At 52.8% G+C, this 21,889-nt stretch overlaps 2 protein-coding genes across 2 annotated transcripts; one reads left to right on the top strand and one right to left on the bottom strand.

The window, feature by feature from the left end:
• Window positions 1-691: 691 nt before the first annotated feature.
• ajuba (ajuba LIM protein) lies at window positions 692-14,947 on the bottom strand. The gene is made up of 8 exons (XM_088634271.1): window positions 14,089-14,947; window positions 10,412-10,513; window positions 8,343-8,410; window positions 8,083-8,145; window positions 5,927-6,057; window positions 3,272-3,323; window positions 2,223-2,291; window positions 692-1,074 (listed from the first exon to the last, which is right to left on the bottom strand). Exons 1-8 carry the CDS (start codon window positions 14,945-14,947, stop codon window positions 943-945), a joined length of 1,476 nt encoding a protein of 491 aa, XP_088490397.1. The 3' UTR covers window positions 692-942.
• A 3,485-nt stretch (window positions 14,948-18,432) lies between these two features.
• On the top strand, window positions 18,433-20,831 carry mrpl52 (mitochondrial ribosomal protein L52). The gene is made up of 5 exons (XM_088634270.1): window positions 18,433-18,748; window positions 19,045-19,123; window positions 19,970-20,037; window positions 20,219-20,283; window positions 20,668-20,831. Exons 1-5 carry the CDS (start codon window positions 18,715-18,717, stop codon window positions 20,809-20,811), a joined length of 390 nt encoding a protein of 129 aa, XP_088490396.1. The 5' UTR covers window positions 18,433-18,714; the 3' UTR covers window positions 20,812-20,831.
• Window positions 20,832-21,889: the final 1,058 nt, after the last annotated feature.

Genomic DNA, 21,889 nt, shown 5'->3' with positions numbered 1-21,889 from the left:
TGTGTGTCTGGTGTGCGTGTGTGTCCAGGCTGTACCCTGTCTGTGTGTCTGGTGTGCGTGTGTGTCCAGGCTGTACCCTGTCTGTGTGTCTGGTGTGCGTGTGTGTCCAGGCTGTACCCTGTCTGTGTGTCTGTGTGTGTCCAGGCTGTACCCTGTCTGTGTGTCTGGAGCGTGTCTGTGTGTCCAGGCTGTACCCTGTAGCCTACAGTGCTGATAGACTCCAGCTGTCCTGACCCTGTATTGGATGAGGCTGTGAGAGGATGGATGGACAACTAACAAGGCCGTGATTTCTTCATGGATTAGGGGCTCTCCAAGGTTTAAGCGGACCCTCCTTTCCCAGCTTGACCAGGACAGGTATTTGCGCTCCCTTCAGGCGCGAGTTCTGCCCGTTGAGCAGTGGACTATTGTTCTCCTGGGTGAGCGCGGCAGCATGGAGCAAGAGCACGGGTATCTGGGCTCCTGGTTTCCTGCAGCTGCTCCTGGCCCTCGGGCAGCAGTGGAGAGCCCCAGATCCCTGTTGCCCTTCCTGGTCTCCCATGCCACCCCATCGCGCAGGCGGCTGGGCCCAGCAGGTTCATGGTGCGAGCCCGGGACGGGGCAGGGGGACGGGCCGGGCGCGCGGGCTGGTTTCGGTCTGGGTGTGCAGAAGCGGGTTTGAACGAAGCCTGCTGCCAAGAACGACGACCAGAGAGGAACTTAAATTATTTATTAATTAAAACACTGGAATGTTTCATCTTTGCACGGAACAAATCTTACAAAATAAATGCTTTTTTTAGGCAGCAGGTCCTACAGGTCAGGAGGGAGCAGAAGTCCAGCATCATCTCTTCTCCACAGTCAGGCAGCAGGGTCGGACATCAGACATGTTGTGGTTTCTCAGGGGTGCACAGATGGGGCAGCGCCCAAATCACCTCTGACTCCATTCGGCTGAGACCCCCTCCTGTCTCAGTGCACGTTGTGCAGGGGCAATGTATCAGAGATGTGCACCCTTGTCATGTGACAGGTGTGACAGAGGAGGTGAGAGTCCAATGGGAAACATTGAGAGCCGGGCTGATCGGACAACTGCATTCCACAATCCTGACGGAGAAAGAGAGGGGTTCATACAGACACACTAACTGACTGGACACTCCAGTACATTAACACTGCACTGAAAGAGAGGGGTTCATACAGACACACTGACTGACTGGACACTCCAGTACATTAACACTGCACTGAGAGAGAGGGGTTCATACAGACACACTGACTGACTGGACACTCCAGTACATTAACACTGCACTGAGAGAGAGGGGTTCATACAGACACACTGACTGGACACTCCAGTACATTAACACTGCACTGAGAGAGAGGGGTTCATACAGACACACTGACTGACTGGACACTCCAGTACATTAACACTGCACTGAGAGAGAGGGGTTCATACAGACACACTGACTGACTGTACACTTCAGTACATTAACACTGCACTGAGAGAGAGGGGTTCATACAGACACACTGACTGACTGGACACTCCAGTCCATTAACACTGCACTGAGAGAGAGGGGTTCATACAGACACACTGACTGACTGGACACTCCAGTACATTAACACTGCACTGAGAGAGAGGGGTTCATACAGACACACTGACTGGACACTCCAGTACATTAACACTGCACTGAGAGAGAGGGGTTCATACAGACACACTGACTGACTGGACACTCCAGTACATTAACACTGCACTGAGAGAGAGGGGTTCATACAGACACACTAACTGACTGGACACTCCAGTACATTAACACTGCACTGAGAGAGAGGGGTTCATACAGACACACTGACTGACTGGACACTCCAGTACATTAACAGTGCACTGAGAGAGAGGGGTTCATACAGACACACTGACTGACTGGACACTCCAGTACATTAACACTGCACTGAGAGAGAGGGGTTCATACAGACACACTAACTGACTGGACACTCCAGTACATTAACACTGCACTGAAAGAGAGGGGTTCATACAGACACACTGACTGACTGGACACTCCAGTACATTAACACTGCACTGAGAGAGAGGGGTTCATACAGACACACTGACTGACTGGACACTCCAGTACATTAACACTGCACTGAGAGAGAGGGGTTCATACAGACACACTGACTGGACACTCCAGTACATTAACACTGCACTGAGAGAGAGGGGTTATATGTGGGCACAAACAGAGTGAGGAATCATGAGGCTGCAGTTCACTGACCTCGCAGTGGTAGCACTCAAAATGATAGTCCTTGTTCATGGAGACCACCCTCAGGATCTCCTCGCAGCCCTGCAACACAGCACCAAACAACAATGCGCAACCAGAAACAAAACGCAGACCATGTACACAGAGAGTGGTGGGGGTGTGGAACAAGCTGCCCAGCCATGTTGTTGAAGCCGATACCCTGGCTTCTCTCCAGACCCAGCAGGGTGAGATCCTGAGACTAGTTAGCGAATTGGGCCTCAATGGCCTGGAAGGTTTGAGTGGCTCCTGGTGTCCCAGTCTGGCACAGACAGAAAGATCAAACAGATTCGACTACAGGAAGAAAAACAAAAGCAAGGTTTCTACAGATACCGCAGGACCACTGTGTGCCAGCGTTCAACACAGCAAGACGCAAGAGAGAGCACTGCACACCCAGAGCAAACTAGTCCACCACACGCACACGCACACAGGTGGTGGGGCAGTGGGGCGGAGCGGTGGCTCTGTGGCTCAGGATCTGCGCCTGTGGCTGGAAGGTTGCTGGTTCAAATCCCACAGCTGGCAGAGGAATCCTACTCCAGGGTATGTGTGTGTCCTGTCCAGGTTGTGTTTGTGTGTGTCGTGTGATGGACAGGTGTTCTGTTCAGAGTGTGTGTTGTGTGTCCTGTGATGGACAGGTGTCCTGTCCAGGTTGTGTTTGTGTGTGTCGTGTGATGGACAGGTGTTCTGTCCAGGGTGATTGTGTGTGTCCTGTGATGGACAGGTGTCCTGTCCAGGGTGTGTGTGTGTGTGTGTGTGTGTGTGTGTCCTGTGATGGACAGGTGTCCTGTCCAGGGTGTGTGTGTGTGTCCTGTGATGGACAGGTGTCCTGTCCAGGGTGTGTGTGTGTGTCCTGTGATGGACAGGTGTCCTGTCCAGGGTGTGTGTGTGTCCTGTGATGGACAGGTGTCCTGTCCAGGGTGTGTGTGTGTGTCCTGTGATGGGCTGGTGTGGTGATGGACACAGGAGGTTCCCCACACCCCACTCCCAGTGGAGACAGGCGTGGAGCAGGGCAGCAAACAGCCACTCACCCCTGCAGGCAGGATGGGCTGCAGACACGCCGCACACTTTGGAGCAAATGTCCTGAGAGAGAGAGAGACTCGGGGTTAATCGATCGCTCTGTGGAACAGAAACAGAGGAGAGAGCTCTCTGAGAGAGAGACTCGGGGTTAATCGATCGCTCTGTGGAACAGAAACACAGAGGAGAGAGGTCTCTGAGATGCCCGTCTCCAGAGCAGCACAACCACAAGTGCCTTGCTTTGTAGTGCCTTGCTTTGTTGCGGAGGTGCAGTTCCGACTCCCACCAGCAGGGAGCACCCTTCAAACACTGACTGACCTGTTGTTGTCAGTGACAGTAAACACCGTTCACACACTGACTGACCTGTTGTAGTCGGTGACAGTAGACACCGTTCACACACTGACTGACCTGTTGTAGTCGGTGACAGTAGACACCGTTCACACACTGACCTGTTGTAGTCGGTGACAGTAGACACCGTTCACACACTGACCTGTTGTAGTCGGTGACAGTAGACACCGTTCACACACTGACTGAACTGTTGTAGTCGGTGACAGTAGACACCGTTCACACACTGACTGACCTGTTGTAGTCGGTGACAGTAGACACCGTTCACACACTGACTGACCTGTTGTAGTCGGTGACAGTAAACACCGTTCACACACTGACCTGTTGTAGTCGGTGACAGTAGACACCGTTCACACACACTGACCTGTTGTAGTCGGTGACAGTAGACACCGTTCACACACTGACCTGTTGTAGTCGGTGACAGTAGACACCGTTCACACACTGACTGACCTGTTGTAGTCGGTGACAGTAGACACCGTTCACACACACTGACCTGTTGTAGTCGGTGACAGTAGACACCGTTCACACACTGACCTGTTGTAGTCGGTGACAGTAGACACCGTTCACACACTGACTGACCTGTTGTAGTCGGTGACAGTAGACACCGTTCACACACACTGACCTGTTGTAGTCGGTGACAGTAGACACCGTTCACACACTGACTGACCTGTTGTAGTCGGTGACAGTAGACACCGTTCACACACTGACTGACCTGTTGTAGTCGGTGACAGTAGACACCGTTCACACACTGACTGACCTGTTGTAGTCGGTGACAGTAGACACCGTTCACACACTGACCTGTTGTAGTCGGTGACAGTAGACACCGTTCACACACACTGACCTGTTGTAGTCGGTGACAGTAGACACCGTTCACACACTGACCTGTTGTAGTCGGTGACAGTAGACACCGTTCACACACTGACCTGTTGTAGTCGGTGACAGTAGACACCGTTCACACACACTGACCTGTTGTAGTCGGTGACAGTAGACACCGTTCACACACTGACCTGTTGTAGTCGGTGACAGTAGACACCGTTCACACACTGACCTGTTGTAGTCGGTGACAGTAGACACCGTTCACACACTGACCTGTTGTAGTCGGTGACAGTAGACACCGTTCACACACTGACTGACCTGTTGTAGTCGGTGACAGTAGACACCGTTCACACACACTGACCTGTTGTAGTCGGTGACAGTAGACACCGTTCACACACACTGACCTGTTGTAGTCGGTGACAGTAGACACCGTTCACACACACTGACCTGTTGTAGTCGGTGACAGTAAACACCGTTCACACACTGACCTGTTGTAGTCGGTGACAGTAAACACCGTTCACACACTGACTGACCTGTTGTAGTCGGTGACAGTAGACACCGTTCACACACTGACCTGTTGTAGTCGGTGACAGTAGACACCGTTCACACACACTGACCTGTTGTAGTCGGTGACAGTAGACACCGTTCACACACTGACCTGTTGTAGTCGGTGACAGTAGACACCGTTCACACACTGACTGACCTGTTGTAGTCGGTGACAGTAGACACCGTTCACACACTGACCTGTTGTAGTCGGTGACAGTAGACACCGTTCACACACTGACCTGTTGTAGTCGGTGACAGTAGACACCGTTCACACACTGACCTGTTGTAGTCGGTGACAGTAGACACCGTTCACACACACTGACCTGTTGTAGTCGGTGACAGTAGACACCGTTCACACACTGACCTGTTGTAGTCGGTGACAGTAGACACCGTTCACACACTGACTGACCTGTTGTAGTCGGTGACAGTAGACACCGTTCACACACTGACCTGTTGTAGTCGGTGACAGTAGACACCGTTCACACACTGACTGACCTGTTGTAGTCGGTGACAGTAGACACCGTTCACACACACTGACCTGTTGTAGTCGGTGACAGTAGACACCGTTCACACACTGACCTGTTGTAGTCGGTGACAGTAGACACCATTCACACACTGACTGACCTGTTGTAGTCGGTGACAGTAGACACCGTTCACACACTGACCTGTTGTAGTCGGTGACAGTAGACACCGTTCACACACTGACCTGTTGTAGTCGGTGACAGTAAACACCGTTCACACACTGACCTGTTGTAGTCGGTGACAGTAGACACCGTTCACACACACTGACCTGTTGTAGTCGGTGACAGTAGACACCGTTCACACACTGACTGACCTGTTGTAGTCGGTGACAGTAGACACCGTTCACACACTGACCTGTTGTAGTCGGTGACAGTAGACCGTTCACACACACTGACCTGTTGTAGTCGGTGACAGTAGACACCGTTCACACACTGACTGACCTGTTGTAGTCGGTGACGCAGTACACATTGTTCTGGTAGTCCACGGTGAAAGGAACGCCATCCAGCACTTTTCCACAGGCGACGCAGCGGAAGCAGCCGGGGTGATACGAGTTCCCCAGCGCCTGCAGGATCTGCCGGGACACAGTGAGTACCGGTCAGTACAGTCAGTCACAGTAACAGGCAGTTACAGTCGGTACAGGCCAGCGGGGGAAGGGAGCTACAGAGTCAGTATAGTAACAGTGAATTACAGACAGTCACAGTCAATAACATTCAGTCAGTTACAGTGAATCACAGTCAGATAGTCAGTCACAGTCAGTTACAGACAGTCACAGTGAATAACATTCAGTCAGTTACAGTGAATCACAGTCAGATAGTCACAGTCAGTTACAGACAGTCACAGTCAATAACATTCAGTCAGTTACAGTGAATCACAGTCAGATAGTCAGTCACAGTCAGTTACAGACAGTCACAGTCAATAACATTCAGTCAGTTACAGTGAATCACAGTCAGATAGTCAGTCACAGTGAGTTACAGACAGTCACAGTCAATAACATTCAGTCAGTTACAGTGAATCACAGTCAGATAGTCAGTCACAGTGAGTTACAGACAGTCACAGTCAATAACATTCAGTCAGTTACAGTGAATCACAGTCAGATAGTCACAGTCAGTTACAGACAGTCACAGTCAATAACATTCAGTCAGTTACAGTGAATCACAGTCAGATAGTCAGTCACAGTGAGTTACAGACAGTCACAGTCAATAACATTCAGTCAGTTACAGTGAATCACAGTCAGATAGTCAGTCACAGTCAGTTACAGACAGTCACAGTCAATAACATTCAGTCAGTTACAGTGAATCACAGTCAGATAGTCAGTCACAGTCAGTTACAGACAGTCACAGTCAATAACATTCAGTCAGTTACAGTGAATCACAGTCAGATAGTCAGTCACAGTCAGTAACAGACAGTCACAGTAACAGTCGGTCATAGTCGGTTACAGACAGTCACAGTAACAGTTGGTCACAGTCGGTCAGTCACGGTAACAGGCAGTTAGAGTCGGTACAGGCCAGCGAGGAGAGGGAGCTACAGAGACAGTATAGTGACAGTCAGTTACAGTCACAGTCAATAACATTCAGTCAGTTACAGTGAATCACAGTCAGATAGTCAGTCACAGTCAGTTACAGACAGTCACAGTAACAGTTGGTCACAGTTGGTTACAGACAGTCACAGTAACAGTTGGTCACAGTCGGTTACGGTGAATCACAGTCAGATAGTCACAGTGAGTTACAGGCAGTCAGTCAATAACATTCAGTCAGTTACAGTGAATCACAGTCAGATAGTCACAGTCAGTTACAGACAGTCACAGTCAATAACATTCAGTCAGTTACAGTGAATCACAGTCAGATAGTCAGTCACAGTCAGTAATAGACAGTCACAGTAACAGTCGGTCATAGTCGGTTACAGACAGTCACAGTAACAGTCGGTCACAGTCGGTCAGTCACGGTAACAGGCAGTTACACTCGGTACAGGCCAGCGAGGAGAGGGAGCTAGATTCACTATAGTAACAGTCGGTCACAGTCGGTCAGTCACAGTAACAGGCAGTTACACTCGGTACAGGCCAGCGAGGAGAGGGAGCTAGATTCACTATAGTAACAGTCGGTTACAGACAGTCACAGTAACAGTCGGTCACAGTCGGTCAGTCACAGTAACAGGCAGTTACACTCGGTACAGGCCAGCGAGGAGAGGGAGCTAGAGTCACTATAGTAACAGTCGGTCACAGTCGGTCAGTCACAGTAACAGGCAGTTACACTCGGTACAGGCCAGCGAGGAGAGGGAGCTAGAGTCACTATAGTAACAGTCGGTCACAGTCGGTCAGTCACAGTAACAGGCAGTTACACTCGGTACAGGCCAGCGAGGAGAGGGAGCTAGAGTCACTATAGTAACAGTCGGTCACAGTCGGTCAGTCACAGTAACAGGCAGTTACACTCGGTACAGGCCAGCGAGGAGAGGGAGCTAGAGTCACTATAGTAACAGTCGGTCACAGTCGGTCAGTCACAGTAACAGGCAGTTACACTCGGTACAGGCCAGCGAGGAGAGGGAGCTACACTACGACACGAGTGCAGCGCCGCTCCCTCACTCCAGCGGCGACGCCTCTCACCTTCTCCAGGATGAGGTGTCCACACACACTGCACTTCTCCGCCGCCAGCTGGAATCCCGAGAACTGCCCCCGGAGCGAGGAGACAGGAAGGGGAGAGGTTAGATCAGACCCCGATGACACCCAGGGTCATCCAGCTTTCTGCTGGACCCCAAGAGTCCTCTCTGAATACAAGGGAATCGGGAGGCAAGTGCACAGCGTTCAGGAAACTAAACATTTCCTTAACTGATGAATCTGATAAATCAGCCAGGCTTATCTCTCACCAGGTAATCTTCTTTACAGTAGACAGATCCACTGACATTGTAGAAATCCCTGTTTCTGAGTGTCCGGCCTGAGAGAGAGAGAGAGAGAGAGGTGTTCATACAGACACACTGACTGGACACTCCAGTACATTAACACTGCACTGAGAGAGAGGGGTTCATACAGACACACTGACTGGACACTCCAGTACATTAACACTGCACTGAGAGAGAGGGGTTCATACAGACACCCTGACTGACTGGACACTCCAGTACATTAACACTGCACTGAGAGAGAGGGGTTCATACAGACACCCTGACTGACTGGACACTCCAGTACATTAACACTGCACTGAGAGAGAGGGGTTCATACAGACACACTGACTGACTGGACACTCCAGTACATTAACACTGCACTGAGAGAGAGGGGTTCATACAGACACACTGACTGACTGGACACTCCAGTACATGAACACTGCACTGAGAGAGAGGGGTTCATACAGACACACTGACTGACTGGACACTCCAGTACATTAACACTGCACTGAGAGAGAGGGGTTCATACAGACACACTGACTGACTGGACACTCCAGTACATTAACACTGCACTGAGAGAGAGGGGTTCATACAGACACACTGACTGACTGGACACTCCAGTACATTAACACTGCACTGAGAGAGAGGGGTTCATACAGACACACTGACTGGACACTCCAGTACATTAACACTGCACTGAGAGAGAGGGGTTCATACAGACACCCTGACTGACTGGACACTCCAGTACATTAACACTGCACTGAGAGAGAGGGGTTCATACAGACACACTGACTGGACACTCCAGTACATTAACACTGCACTGAGAGAGAGGGGTTCATACAGACACACTGACTGACTGGACACTCCAGTACATTAACACTGCACTGAGAGAGAGGGGTTCATACAGACACCCTGACTGACTGGACACTCCAGTACATTAACACTGCACTGAGAGAGAGGGGTTCATACAGACACACTGACTGACTGGACACTCCAGTACATTAACACTGCACTGAGAGAGAGGTGTTCATACAGACACACTGACTGGACACTCCAGTACATTAACACTGCACTGAGAGAGAGGGGTTCATACAGACACACTGACTGGACACTCCAGTACATTAACACTGCACTGAGAGAGAGGGGTTCATACAGACACCCTGACTGACTGGACACTCCAGTACATTAACACTGCACTGAGAGAGAGGGGTTCATACAGACACACTGACTGGACACTCCAGTACATTAACACTGCACTGAGAGAGAGGGGTTCATACAGACACACTGACTGACTGGACACTCCAGTACATTAACACTGCACTGAGAGAGAGGGGTTCATACAGACACACTGACTGACTGGACACTCCAGTACATGAACACTGCACTGAGAGAGAGGGGTTCATACAGACACACTGACTGACTGGACACTCCAGTACATTAACACTGCACTGAGAGAGAGGGGTTCATACAGACACACTGACTGACTGGACACTCCAGTACATTAACACTGCACTGAGAGAGAGGGGTTCATACAGACACACTGACTGACTGGACACTCCAGTACATTAACACTGCACTGAGAGAGAGGGGTTCATACAGACACACTGACTGGACACTCCAGTACATTAACACTGCACTGAGAGAGAGGGGTTCATACAGACACCCTGACTGACTGGACACTCCAGTACATTAACACTGCACTGAGAGAGAGGGGTTCATACAGACACACTGACTGGACACTCCAGTACATTAACACTGCACTGAGAGAGAGGGGTTCATACAGACACACTGACTGGACACTCCAGTACATTAACACTGCACTGAGAGAGAGGGGTTCATACAGACACACTGACTGACTGGACACTCCAGTACATTAACACTGCACTGAGAGAGAGGGGTTCATACAGACACACTGACTGGACACTCCAGTACATGAACACTGCACTGAGAGAGAGGGGTTCATACAGACACACTGTATCTGAGACAGTCAGAGTCAGATATCAGACAGTGTCTCAGTACAGTGTCTCAGTGTGATGCGCAGACAGAAATGAACGAACCACAGGACACGCAGGTGAAGCAGTGTGTGTGGAACAGGCTGTCCAGGGCCTGGCAGGCGTTCTCCGCTCCGTACACCCCCTTACTGCACTTCACACAGGCGCCTGCAACAACAACAACACACAGCATCAGGGCCCCTGTCCCTGCTGCTGCTCAGACACCCCTGGCCTGGGGGCTGGCATTCCTGCGGAGAGCAGCTCGCGCACGCTACAGCACACGCTACAGCACACGCCAGCGCACGCCAGCGAACGCCAGCACACGCCAGCACACGCCAGCGCACGCCAGCGCACGCCAGCGCACGCCAGCGCACGCCAGCGCACGCCAGACTGGACAAGCCGGATTGACTAGGCAAGCGAGCACGTTACACAACACACACGCCACTGCGGTTACAGCATCACACACACACTACACACACACGCCACTGTGGCTACAGCATCACACACACACTACACACACACACGCCACTGCAGTTACAGCATCACACACAGTGTCAGTGAGCTTCTCTGTCAGTGTCAGTGGAGTCTGATTATAATCTCAGTGAATCACTAATCAAGATCACAGTCCAGTCAGTCCAGTCCAGCCTGGAGAGTCTCACACTGCTCTGTCAGTGTCAGTGGAGTCTGATTATAATCTCAGTTAATCACTAATCAAGATCACAGTCCAGTCAGTCCAGCCTGGAGAGTCTCACACTGCTCTGTCAGTGTCAGTGGAGTCTGATTATAATCTCAGTGAATCACTCATCAAGATCACAGCCCAGTCAGTCCAGTCCAGCCTGGAGAGTCTCACACTGCTCTGTCAGTGTCAGTGGAGTCTGATTATAATCTCAGTGAATCACTAATCAAGATCACAGTCCAGTCAGTCCAGTCCAGCCTGGAGAGTCTCACACTGCTCTGTCAGTGTCAGTGGAGTCTGATTATAATCTCAGTGAATCACTAATCAAGATCACAGTCCAGTCAGTCCAGTCCAGCCTGGAGAGTCTCACACTGCTCTGTCAGTGTCAGTGGAGTCTGAATATAATCTCAGTGAATCACTAATCAAGATCACAGTCCAGTCAGTCCAGTCCAGTCTGGAGAGTCACACTGCTCTGTCAGTGTCAGTGGAGTCTGATTATAATCTCAGTGAATCACTAATCAAGATCACAGTCCAGTCAGTCCAGTCCAGCCTGGAGAGTCTCACACTGCTCTGTCAGTGTCAGTGGAGTCTGATTATAATCTCAGTGAATCACTAATCAAGATCACAGTCCAGTCAGTCCAGTCCAGCCTGGAGAGTCTCACACTGCTCTGTCAGTGTCAGTGGAGTCTGATTATAATCTCAGTTAATCACTAATCAAGATCACAGTCCAGTCAGTCCAGTCCAGCCTGGAGAGTCTCACACTGCTCTGTCAGTGTCAGTGGAGTCTGATTATAATCTCAGTGAATCACTAATCAAGATCACAGTCCAGTCAGTCCAGTCCAGTCTGGAGAGTCACACTGCTCTGTCAGTGTCAGTGGAGTCTGATTATAATCTCAGTGAATCACTAATCAAGATCACAGTCCAGTCAGTCCAGTCCAGCCTGGAGAGTCTCACACTGCTCTGTCAGTGTCAGTGGAGTCTGATTATAATCTCAGTGAATCACTAATCAAGATCACAGTCCAGTCAGTCCAGCCTGGAGTGTCTCACACTGCTCTGTCAGTGTCAATGAGTCTGATTATAATCTCAGTGAATCACGAATCAAGATCACAGCCCAGTCAGTCCAGTCCAGCCTGGAGAGTCTCACACTGCTCTGTCAGTGTCAGTGGAGTCTGATTATAATCTCAGTGAATCACTAATCAAGATCACAGTCCAGTCAGTCCAGTCCAGCCTGGAGAGTCTCACACTGCTCTGTCAGTGTCAGTGGAGTCTGATTATAATCTCAGTGAATCACTAATCAAGATCACAGTCCAGTCAGTCCAGTCCAGCCTGGAGAGTCTCACACTGCTCTGTCAGTGTCAGTGGAGTCTGATTATAATCTCAGTTAATCACTAATCAAGATCACAGTCCAGTCAGTCCAGTCCAGCCTGGAGAGTCTCACACTGCTCTGTCAGTGTCAGTGGAGTCTGATTATAATCTCAGTTAATCACTAATCAAGATCACAGTCCAGTCAGTCCAGTCCAGCCTGGAGTGTCTCACACTGCTCTGTCAGTGTCAGTGGAGTCTGATTATAATCTCAGTGAATCACTAATCAAGATCACAGTCCAGTCAGTCCAGTCCAGCCTGGAGAGTCTCACACTGCTCTGTCAGTGTCAGTGGAGTCTGATTATAATCTCAGTGAATCACTAATCAAGATCACAGTCCAGTCAGTCCAGTCCAGCCTGGAGAGTCTCACACTGCTCTGTCAGTGTCAGTGGAGTCTGATTATAATCTCAGTTAATCACTAATCAAGATCACAGTCCAGTCAGTCCAGTCCAGCCTGGAGAGTCTCACACTGCTCTGTCAGTGTCAGTGGAGTCTGATTATAATCTCAGTTAATCACTAATCAAGATCACAGTCCAGTCAGTCCAGTCCAGCCTGGAGAGTCTCACACTGCTCTGTCAGTGTCAGTGGAGTCTGATTATAATCTCAGTGAATCACTAATCAAGATCACAGTCCAGTCAGTCCAGCCTGGAGTGTCTCACACTGCTCTATCAGTGTCAATGAGTCTGATTATAATCTCAGTGAATCACGAATCAAGATCACAGCCCAGTCAGTCCAGTCCAGCCTGGAGAGTCTCACACTGCTCTGTCAGTGTCAGTGGAGTCTGATTATAATCTCAGTGAATCACTAATCAAGATCACAGTCCAGTCAGTCCAGTCCAGCCTGGAGAGTCTCACACTGCTCTGTCAGTGTCAGTGGAGTCTGATTATAATCTCAGTGAATCACTAATCAAGATCACAGTCCAGTCAGTCCAGTCCAGCCTGGAGAGTCTCACACTGCTCTGTCAGTGTCAGTGGAGTCTGATTATAATCTCAGTTAATCACTAATCAAGATCACAGTCCAGTCAGTCCAGTCCAGCCTGGAGAGTCTCACACTGCTCTGTCAGTGTCAGTGGAGTCTGATTATAATCTCAGTTAATCACTAATCAAGATCACAGTCCAGTCAGTCCAGTCCAGCCTGGAGTGTCTCACACTGCTCTGTCAGTGTCAGTGGAGTCTGATTATAATCTCAGTGAATCACTAATCAAGATCACAGTCCAGTCAGTCCAGTCCAGCCTGGAGAGTCTCACACTGCTCTGTCAGTGTCAGTGGAGTCTGATTATAATCTCAGTGAATCACTAATCAAGATCACAGTCCAGTCAGTCCAGTCCAGCCTGGAGAGTCTCACACTGCTCTGTCAGTGTCAGTGGAGTCTGATTATAATCTCAGTTAATCACTAATCAAGATCACAGTCCAGTCAGTCCAGTCCAGCCTGGAGAGTCTCACACTGCTCTGTCAGTGTCAGTGGAGTCTGATTATAATCTCAGTTAATCACTAATCAAGATCACAGTCCAGTCAGTCCAGTCCAGCCTGGAGTGTCTCACACTGCTCTGTCAGTGTCAGTGGAGTCTGATTATAATCTCAGTGAATCACTAATCAAGATCACAGTCCAGTCAGTCCAGTCCAGCCTGGAGAGTCTCACACTGCTCCACACCACTGTCCCAGTGTCCCAGTGAGGGGGCAGTGGGCAGGGCGGCTGGCCGACTTACCGAAATACTCCTGCCGGGTGTCGGGGGGTTCCCTGCGGGCGCCCAGCTCCTCGTGGGGGCCGGGCCCGTCGCTGCTCCTGCGGGGCCCGAGGGCCAGGCCCTGCGTCCCGGCAGCGGCGGCGTCCCGGGCCAGCAGCAGCGCCAGCTGCTCCTGGTACCGCGCGCCGGCAGAGTACCGCGCCGCCGCGGGGGGGGGGGCCCCCGCCAGCGAGCGCCGCGCGGCCCCGGCCCGGCCGAAGAAGGCGGCGGCGGCCGGGCTGCCCAGCGCCGGCGGGTAGGAGTGGCGGCTGTCGCCCGGGCCGGGCCGGGGCGCGGGGCCGCCCAGCCGCTGGTCGAAGCCCAGGCTGATGCCGCTGCTGCGGCGGCTGTCCGGCAGCAGGCTGCCCCCGCTGCCCCCGCTGGCCCCGCTGCCCCCGCTGGCGCAGCTGGAGCGCGGGCTGCGGCCGTCCTGCAGGGGGGAGCGCTGGGGCCGCTCGGCCTCCGGCTCCGCCGCGCTGTGGCGCCGCCGCCGCCGGAGCAGCTGCTGGATCTCCAGCGAGTAGCGGCGCCGGCTCTGGCCCGGCCCGCCCCCCTCCGCCTCGCCCTCCGCCGCGGGGCACCCCGGCTCCCAGCTGGCGGGCCGGGCCGGGCCGCAGCCCGCGGGCTCCAGGCAGTCCAGGGGATTGCCACCGCCGCCGGGGTGGGCGTGGCCGGGGCGGGAGGCGGGCGGGGGCGGGGCCGTGGGGGGCGGGGCCGCGGTCGGAGCCCCGCCCCTGGGCGGGGACGCGGGGACGCTCTTCTTCCGGGAGCCGCCGAGCTTGGCGCTGCCCGAGTCCGTCAGCTTCAGCTTCTCCAGCAGCCTGCTGCCCAGGCGGTCCATCTTCCCCGGGTCCGGCTGGCAGGGCACAGCGTCACAGCGGGCGAAGCCGGAGGCCGAGTTGGACCGTAACCGCCGCGGCTGCTGACGTCATCGGCTCGCCACGCGCCGGGCGGTGGAGTCGCGCCCCGCGAGCGCTGCTCCCGCGGTGTCCCACCGGCCGCCGGCGGGTCCGGGCGGGTCCGAGCGGGTCCGGGCCGCCGGTAACCGCCCCGTCAGCGCCTCCCCTCCAGCCGAGCCCTCGGCAATACCGACGCAAGAAGACAACCCGACATCCCTTTTTAAAAAAGAGAAGAGAAAAAACCGCGGGTTTCCTTCGCCCGCCCCGTGGGGTCGCTCCTGGAAGCCGCGGTCCGGGTCCGGGCTCGGGGCGGAGGGGAAGGACGGGTTCTGTCTGGGAGAAAGCGGATCTCTGTCCCGGTCCCGGACGGGCAGACGTCTGCGGAGCTCTGCCCTCTCCTCTCCTCCCGTCTCTTTGTTTCCGCGCTTTCCAGCTGCTGGAGCCGGGACGACTCCTCGCCTCCCCTCCCGAAACAAAAACTCCCTTTCTCTCCCTCTCCCTCTCTCAGTCTCTCTCTCCCCGTCCCCGCTGAAACTCGCCGCCTTCCAGACAGTGCTGGGAGTCCTGGTCCCGCCGGGGGACCTTCTCTCTGTCCGCGGGTTCTCGGACACCGCCGGCACCTCCTGCCGCCCCGGCTGGGGCAGGACGGGGCAGGATGGGGTGGAGAGGAGACAGACAGAGCCAGCCGGGGGGCTGGAGAAAAACCACTTGTTGTGTCTGCGATGCCCGTATCTCTCCCCGCTAAGACAGAAGCAAAGGGTGCATCTCTCTCCCCCAACTCCGCTGTCGTCCGCAAGAAGAAGAAAAGTTTGTGGAAGTGAGAAAAACCGGCTGCTGGCGAGCGCAGAGCCCCGGAGCAGCGGGCGGACAGGACAGCGGGCGCAGATGTTGCAGCGGAAACCCAGACTCCCGTCCCCAGTCCCTCCCTCTCCCTCCCCTGTCCTCTCCTCTCCCTCCTCCTCTCTCTCTCCCTCCGCCCGGGACACCTTCCTGTCGGCGAGGCGGAGCGCGGCGCGGAGGAATCCACCCCCCCCCCCCCGCATCCAGCCGGCTTGAGGTCGATGAACCCCCGCGTGGAGCCCGTGGACGCGGACACGACCCCTCTCCCCCGCTCTGCCAGGGTCTGCGGGTCCACCTCTCCTCGGGCTGTGCCCTGCCCCCCGGGCGTCTGGGCCCGGACCTGGGAGGGAGGCAGCCCGGCACCCGTGTCTCAGCCGGGCCGGGCTGGGTGGGGTACAGGGGGGAGGGCACCCCGGTTTTTCATTTCTCCACTGTACTAACCCCAGCGAACTGGCGAATCAGGTCTATAAAACCAGCCTGTAGAAATAGGCCGCGGACCGGGGAGCCTGTCGAGATCCCACACAGACCGGAGGCCACGGGGCAGGTCTTTACACGCAGAGTTGTGGGAGGCGGCGACAGGCCCTGACAGTGCTGCAGAAAAAGACCGAAGGAGAAGGCTGAACTACTTTTTTGAAGCTGCAACACAGAGATCGCCGTCGTTTTTTCACTTTACAGGGAAGGGGGACCCCTCTGTACCCCATTCTCCACCCCCCTCCCCACTTCAACCCCCACCGCGCGCGGGAACGGGTGTTTCTCAGCGGCTCTATTTTTTGTCTCGGCCGCTTTTTGTGTGAGTCTGCGGAATGCGCGGAGGGTTACAGACGGTGTAAGCGGGGAGAGAGAGAGGAGGTGGTGATGCGGTCCGCACGCGTGTCTGGAGGTCTGAGCGCCGCCGGGTTTGTCTCTCAGTTCAGTTCAATTCAAGGTGCTTTATTAGCATGACGAATGGGTACAATCAGTGTCGCCAAAGCACATAAAAATAATAAAATTAACATGGAACTAAACACAAAATAAAAGTAAAATAAAATCTACAGACATATTACAGACATTTACAGCAAAGACATATTATAAAATATTGACATATACTGTAGGCGGCTGGAGCATTATTGGGAGACGGACTCACTGTTCCTCAGGCTGTGACAGGAGATCACATACTGGGCTGCCAGTTCAACTGAGTTCCCTCCTCCCTCTCCCAGTAGGATTGGGACCCGTTGTGATTCTGGCAGGTGTGGGAACTCTGGGACTAGATTTCTGAATTTCAGGAAGAATGTTTGTCTAGTCCCAGAGTATCTGTCACAGTGCAGTAGGAAGTGCACCTCTGTCTCTATTTCTCCCAGCTGGCAGTGGGAGCACAGCCTGTCCTCTCTGGGCAGCCAGGTCTGCCTGTGTCCAGTTTCTGTGTCCAGGCTGTGGTCACTGAGCCTGTACTTCGTCAGGGTCTGTTTCTTTTTGCTGTTATTTATCTTGGTTCTGTAGCATTCCAGTTTATGTTTTGTGTGTGTGTGTGTCCCAGTGTGTGAGATATGGCTGTGTGATCTGTGATGTGCTTGATTCTAGCAGTGCTGTCCTGAGGCTGGCTGGTGTCGGTGTGGCTCAGGTCGGTGAGCCTCAGGACCAGCTGGCTCAGGGGGCTCTGTTTTGGGCTCAGCTCTTGACTCAGCAGGGCTTTGTGGTGGTAGGAATTTTGGTCGCTGTTTTTTAGGTGTAGCCAGTACTTTAATATTCTTTTCTGTATGTTTATCAATAGTGGGTACTGGCCTAATTCGGCCCTGCACCCGTTGTTGGGTGTTTTTCTCTGCACACGGAGGAGTCTCTCTCTCTGTCCCTGCACCCACCCCCACCCCCCTCTTGCTCCTCTCCCTGCTGTCTGAGGAGGAATGCGGGCGTGTGGTGACCTGCGTGTTGCTCACTGCTCAGGATCAAAGCCTCTCTCCAGACCGCCCTGCTTTGAGCAGCGCAGGTGGGAATTACCTGCTCCCTTCCCCTCTCCCCCTCCCTCTGTGTCTCCTGCCCTGTGATCTCCTCTCTCCCTCTTTGTTCCTGTCCTGTAACCTTATCCCTCTCTGTGCGTGTCTCCCATCCTGTTACCTCCTCTCTCTCACCGTGTCTCCTGTCCTGTTGTGTGTGTTTATTACTGAGGGCTTCTCTGTGATCTCCTCTCTCTCTCTCACTGTGTCTCCTGTCCTGTTGTGTGTTTATTACTGAGGGATTCCCTGTGATCTCTTCTCTCTCACTGTGTCTCCTGTCCCGTTGTGTGTGTGTATTACTGAGGGCTTCCCTGTGATCTCCTCTCTCTCACACTGTGTCTCCTGTCCTGTTGTGTGTGTTTATTACTGAGGGCTTCTCTGTGACATCATAATCATCATCATCTATCTGCACTTCTATAGCGCCTTTCTATAGCGCCTTTCACGTCTCATCTGAAGGACGGCCACGGCTGGTGTTACACGCTTCGAAACTCGTAGAGACACTTCCTAGTCACCTAAAGCTGTCACGATATTCCGACTCGCACAGTGAAGCGCTGTTCGGTAGCCTCGCCCCTGTGAAGAGGCGCTGTCAGTCCGTGTCCACCAGAGGGCGCAGCTGGTATTACTTCGGGCTCCTGGCCGGTGCGGGACCGGCTGAGCGCGGAGCTGCGGGCTGAGTTCGCCGGTACAGTCGGTCTGCGGGGAGCTGCGGGCCGAACCCCGGTCTGTGCGCCGCCGGTACAGTCGGTCTGCGGGGAGCTGCGGGCCGAACCCCGGTCTGTGCGCCGCCGACACTCCGCTGCGATACGCTCTTGTAGGCTAAAGGGAAAACTCGAAGCCCATCCAGTTTCGCGCGGATTGTCCTCTCGGCGCTTCCGTAGCCGTCTCCTCGGACCAGGGCCAAGATGGCGGCGTCTACGAGGACGCTGTTCAGCGCCGGTGAGTGACAGTGAGACGCTTTCTTGCCTTCTGTAGGACCCACCAGATAGTCTGTTCCTTAGTTTTGTAATGTTATTTCTGAATACGGCCGATTAGTGTGGTGCCAGGCCATTGCTTTGAGAAATGAATAATGTTCGTGTTCATCGAATCTGGGAGAGGTGTATCGCACGGTCATGAAACGAGTCCAGGTGATCGGATGAATGTAAAATGGAAGAAGGAAAGAAATTGTAGCAGCCGGCGCTGTTAGAGTGATGGAGTGACCTCACTGTGTATTAACCCCCCTCGCTCTCTCTCAGTGCTCAGGCAGTCCGGCTCTCTCTCTCGGCCCCTGTCCTCGACGGCAGGAGCTCAGGCTGGAAGCAAGTGGAGGATAGAGTGAGTCTAACACTAACACACACACACACACACACACACACACACACACACACACACTGCAGGGAGACAGGAGGATAGAGTGAGTCTAACACACACACACACACTGCAGGGAGACAGGAGGATAGAGGATAGAGTGAGTCTAACACACACACACACAAACACACACACACACACACACACACACACACACACACTGCAGGGAGACAGGAGGATAGAGGATAGAGTGAGTCTAACACACACACACACTGCAGGGAGACAAGAGGATAGAGTGAGTCTAACACACACACACACACACATACACACACACACTGCAGGGAGACTAGAGGATAGAGTGAGTCTAACACACACACACACACACACACTGCAGGGAGACAGGAGGATAGAGGATAGAGTGAGTCTAACACACACACACACACACACACACACACTGCAGGGAGACAGGAGGATAGAGGATAGAGTGAGTCTAACACACACACACTGCAGGGAGACAGGAGGATAGAGGATAGAGTGAGTCTAACACACACACACTGCAGGGAGACAGGAGGATAGAGGATAGAGTGAGTCTAACACACACACACTGCAGGGAGACAGGAAGATAGAGTGAGTCTAACACACACACACACACACACACACACACACACACTGCAGGGAGACAGGAGGATAGAGTGAGTCTAACACACACACACTGCAGGGAGACAGGAGGATAGAGGATAGAGTGAGTCTAACACACTCCCACTCTCACTCTCACTCACACAAACAGGCGTACAGTGAGACAGGCAGACACCGGTGCTCTGGTGAGTGTTGCGGTGCTGGTGTGTGTGACGCGGTGCTCTTGTTTCCCTGCAGTCACGGGTTCGCTCGGAGTGGCTCAGAGTACGGCCCACTGACCGACCTCCCTGACTGGTCCTTCGCTGGTGAGTTGTGCTCTGATTGGCCGGGCAAAGTGACACATTGCAGGACACACTGACGACACCAGCGCGGGCTCACACACACACACACACACACACACACACACACACACACACACACACACACACACACACACACACACACACAGCTCCTCTGATCCCTTCGTCATCATGATTCATCTTGCAGACGGGAGACCAGCCCCTCCTCTGAAAGGGCAGATCAGGAGGCAGAAAGAGAGGGAAGAATTCGCGGTGAGAAACTGTTCCATCTGAAATTACTCTCAGTCAGCGTGTCTGTATGAACCCCTCTCTCTCAGTGCAGTGTTAATGTACTGGAGTGTCCAGTCAGTCAGTCAGTGTGTCTGTATGAACCCCTCTCTCTCAGTGCAGTGTTAATGTACTGGAGTGTCCAGTCAGTGTGTCTGTATGAACCCCCTCTCTCTCAGTGCAGTGTTAATGTACTGGAGTGTCCAGTCAGTCAGTGTGTATGAACCCCTCTCTCTCAGTGCAGTGTTAATGTACTGGAGTGTCCAGTCAGTCAGTGTGTCTGTATGAACCCCTCTCTCTCAGTGCAGTGTTAATGTACTGGAGTGTCCAGTCAGTGTGTCTGTATTAATCTCTGTCTCTCTCTTGCAGCGCCGTGTTGTGACTCTGAGCTCAGAGGTTGACAGTGGGATGGAGAAGTGGAGACAGAGACAGGAGGAGGCCAGACAGAGTGTTGAGAAGCAGCGATCTCTTCTTCTGAAACCTAAAGGCCAACTGTTGGCAAAAAGAAAATAAACTCAAGAGTTCTAAAGAAATCAGTATTTAATGATTTAATGTTTACACATTTCACAGTCCACAAGAACAGTCTGTTACAATAGGAGCTACAGTCCCAGTACAGGAGAACAGTCTGTTACAATAGGAGCTACAGTCCAGTACAGGAGAACAGTCCAGTTACAATAGGAGCTACAGTCCAGTACAGGAGAACAGTCTGTTACAATAGGGGCTACAGTCCCAGTACAGGAGAACAGTCCTGTTACAATAGGAGCTACAGTCCCAGTACAGGAGAACAGTCTGTTACAATAGGAACTACAGTCCAGTACAGGAGAACAGTCCAGTTACAATAGGAGCTACAGTCCAGTACAGGAGAACAGTCTGTTACAATAGGAGCTACAGTCCAGTACAGTAGACCAGTCCTGTTACAATAGGGGCTACAGTCCAGTACAGGAGAACAGTCTGTTACAATAGGAGCTACAGTCCAGTACAGGAGAACAGTCTGTTACAATAGGAGCTACAGTCCAGTACAGGAGAACAGTCCAGTTACAATAGGGGCTACAGTCCAGTACAGGAGAACAGTCCTGTTACAATAGGAGCTACAGTCCAGTACAGGAGAACAGTCCAGTTACAATAGGAGCTACAGTCCAGTACAGGAGAACAGTCTGTTACAATAGGAGCTACAGTCCAGTACAGTAGAACAGTCTGTTACAATAGGAGCTACAGTCCAGTACAGTAGAACAGTCTGTTACAATAGGAGCTACAGTCCCAGTACAGGAGAACAGTCTGTTACAATAGGAGCTACAGTCCCAGTACAGTAGAACAGTCTGTTACAATAGGAGCTACAGTCCAGTACAGGAGAACAGTCCTGTTACAATAGGAGCTACAGTCCCAGTAGAGGAGAACAGTCTGTTACAATAGGAGCTACAGTCCAGTACAGGAGAACAGTCCAGTTACAATAGGAGCTACAGTCCAGTACAGGAGATCAGTCTGTTACAATAGGGGCTACAGTCCCAGTACAGGAGATCAGTCCAGTTACAATAGGAGCTACAGTCCAGTACAGGAGAACAGTCCTGTTACAATAGGAGCTACAGTCCAGTAC

Source organism: Lepisosteus platostomus, chromosome 6, assembly GCF_059453375.1.
Source record: "Lepisosteus platostomus isolate fLepPlt1 chromosome 6, fLepPlt1.hap1, whole genome shotgun sequence".
Taxonomy (NCBI): Eukaryota; Metazoa; Chordata; class Actinopteri; order Semionotiformes; family Lepisosteidae; genus Lepisosteus; species Lepisosteus platostomus.
This window is presented reverse-complemented; position numbering and strand designations above follow the sequence as displayed.

What these genes read in the sequence shown, in the direction of transcription:
- ajuba (XM_088634271.1), bottom strand. Translation starts at nt 14,947, where the DNA reads ATGGACCGCCTGGGCAGCAGGCTGCTGGAGAAGCTGAAGCTGACGGAC. An exon ending in ACTGTAAAGAAGATTACCTG is followed by an intron (nt 8,146 to 8,342) that starts GTGAGAGATAAG and finishes CTCCGGGGGCAG; the next exon opens with TTCTCGGGATTCCAGCTGGC. An exon ending in TGCGTCACCGACTACAACAG is followed by an intron (nt 3,324 to 5,926) that starts GTCAGTCAGTGT and finishes TCTCTCTCTCAG; the next exon opens with GACATTTGCTCCAAAGTGTG.
- mrpl52 (XM_088634270.1), top strand. Translation starts at nt 18,715, where the DNA reads ATGGCGGCGTCTACGAGGACGCTGTTCAGCGCCG. An exon ending in GAGGACGCTGTTCAGCGCCG is followed by an intron (nt 18,749 to 19,044) that starts GTGAGTGACAGT and finishes GCTCTCTCTCAG; the next exon opens with TGCTCAGGCAGTCCGGCTCT. An exon ending in AAGAGAGGGAAGAATTCGCG is followed by an intron (nt 20,284 to 20,667) that starts GTGAGAAACTGT and finishes TCTCTCTTGCAG; the next exon opens with CGCCGTGTTGTGACTCTGAG.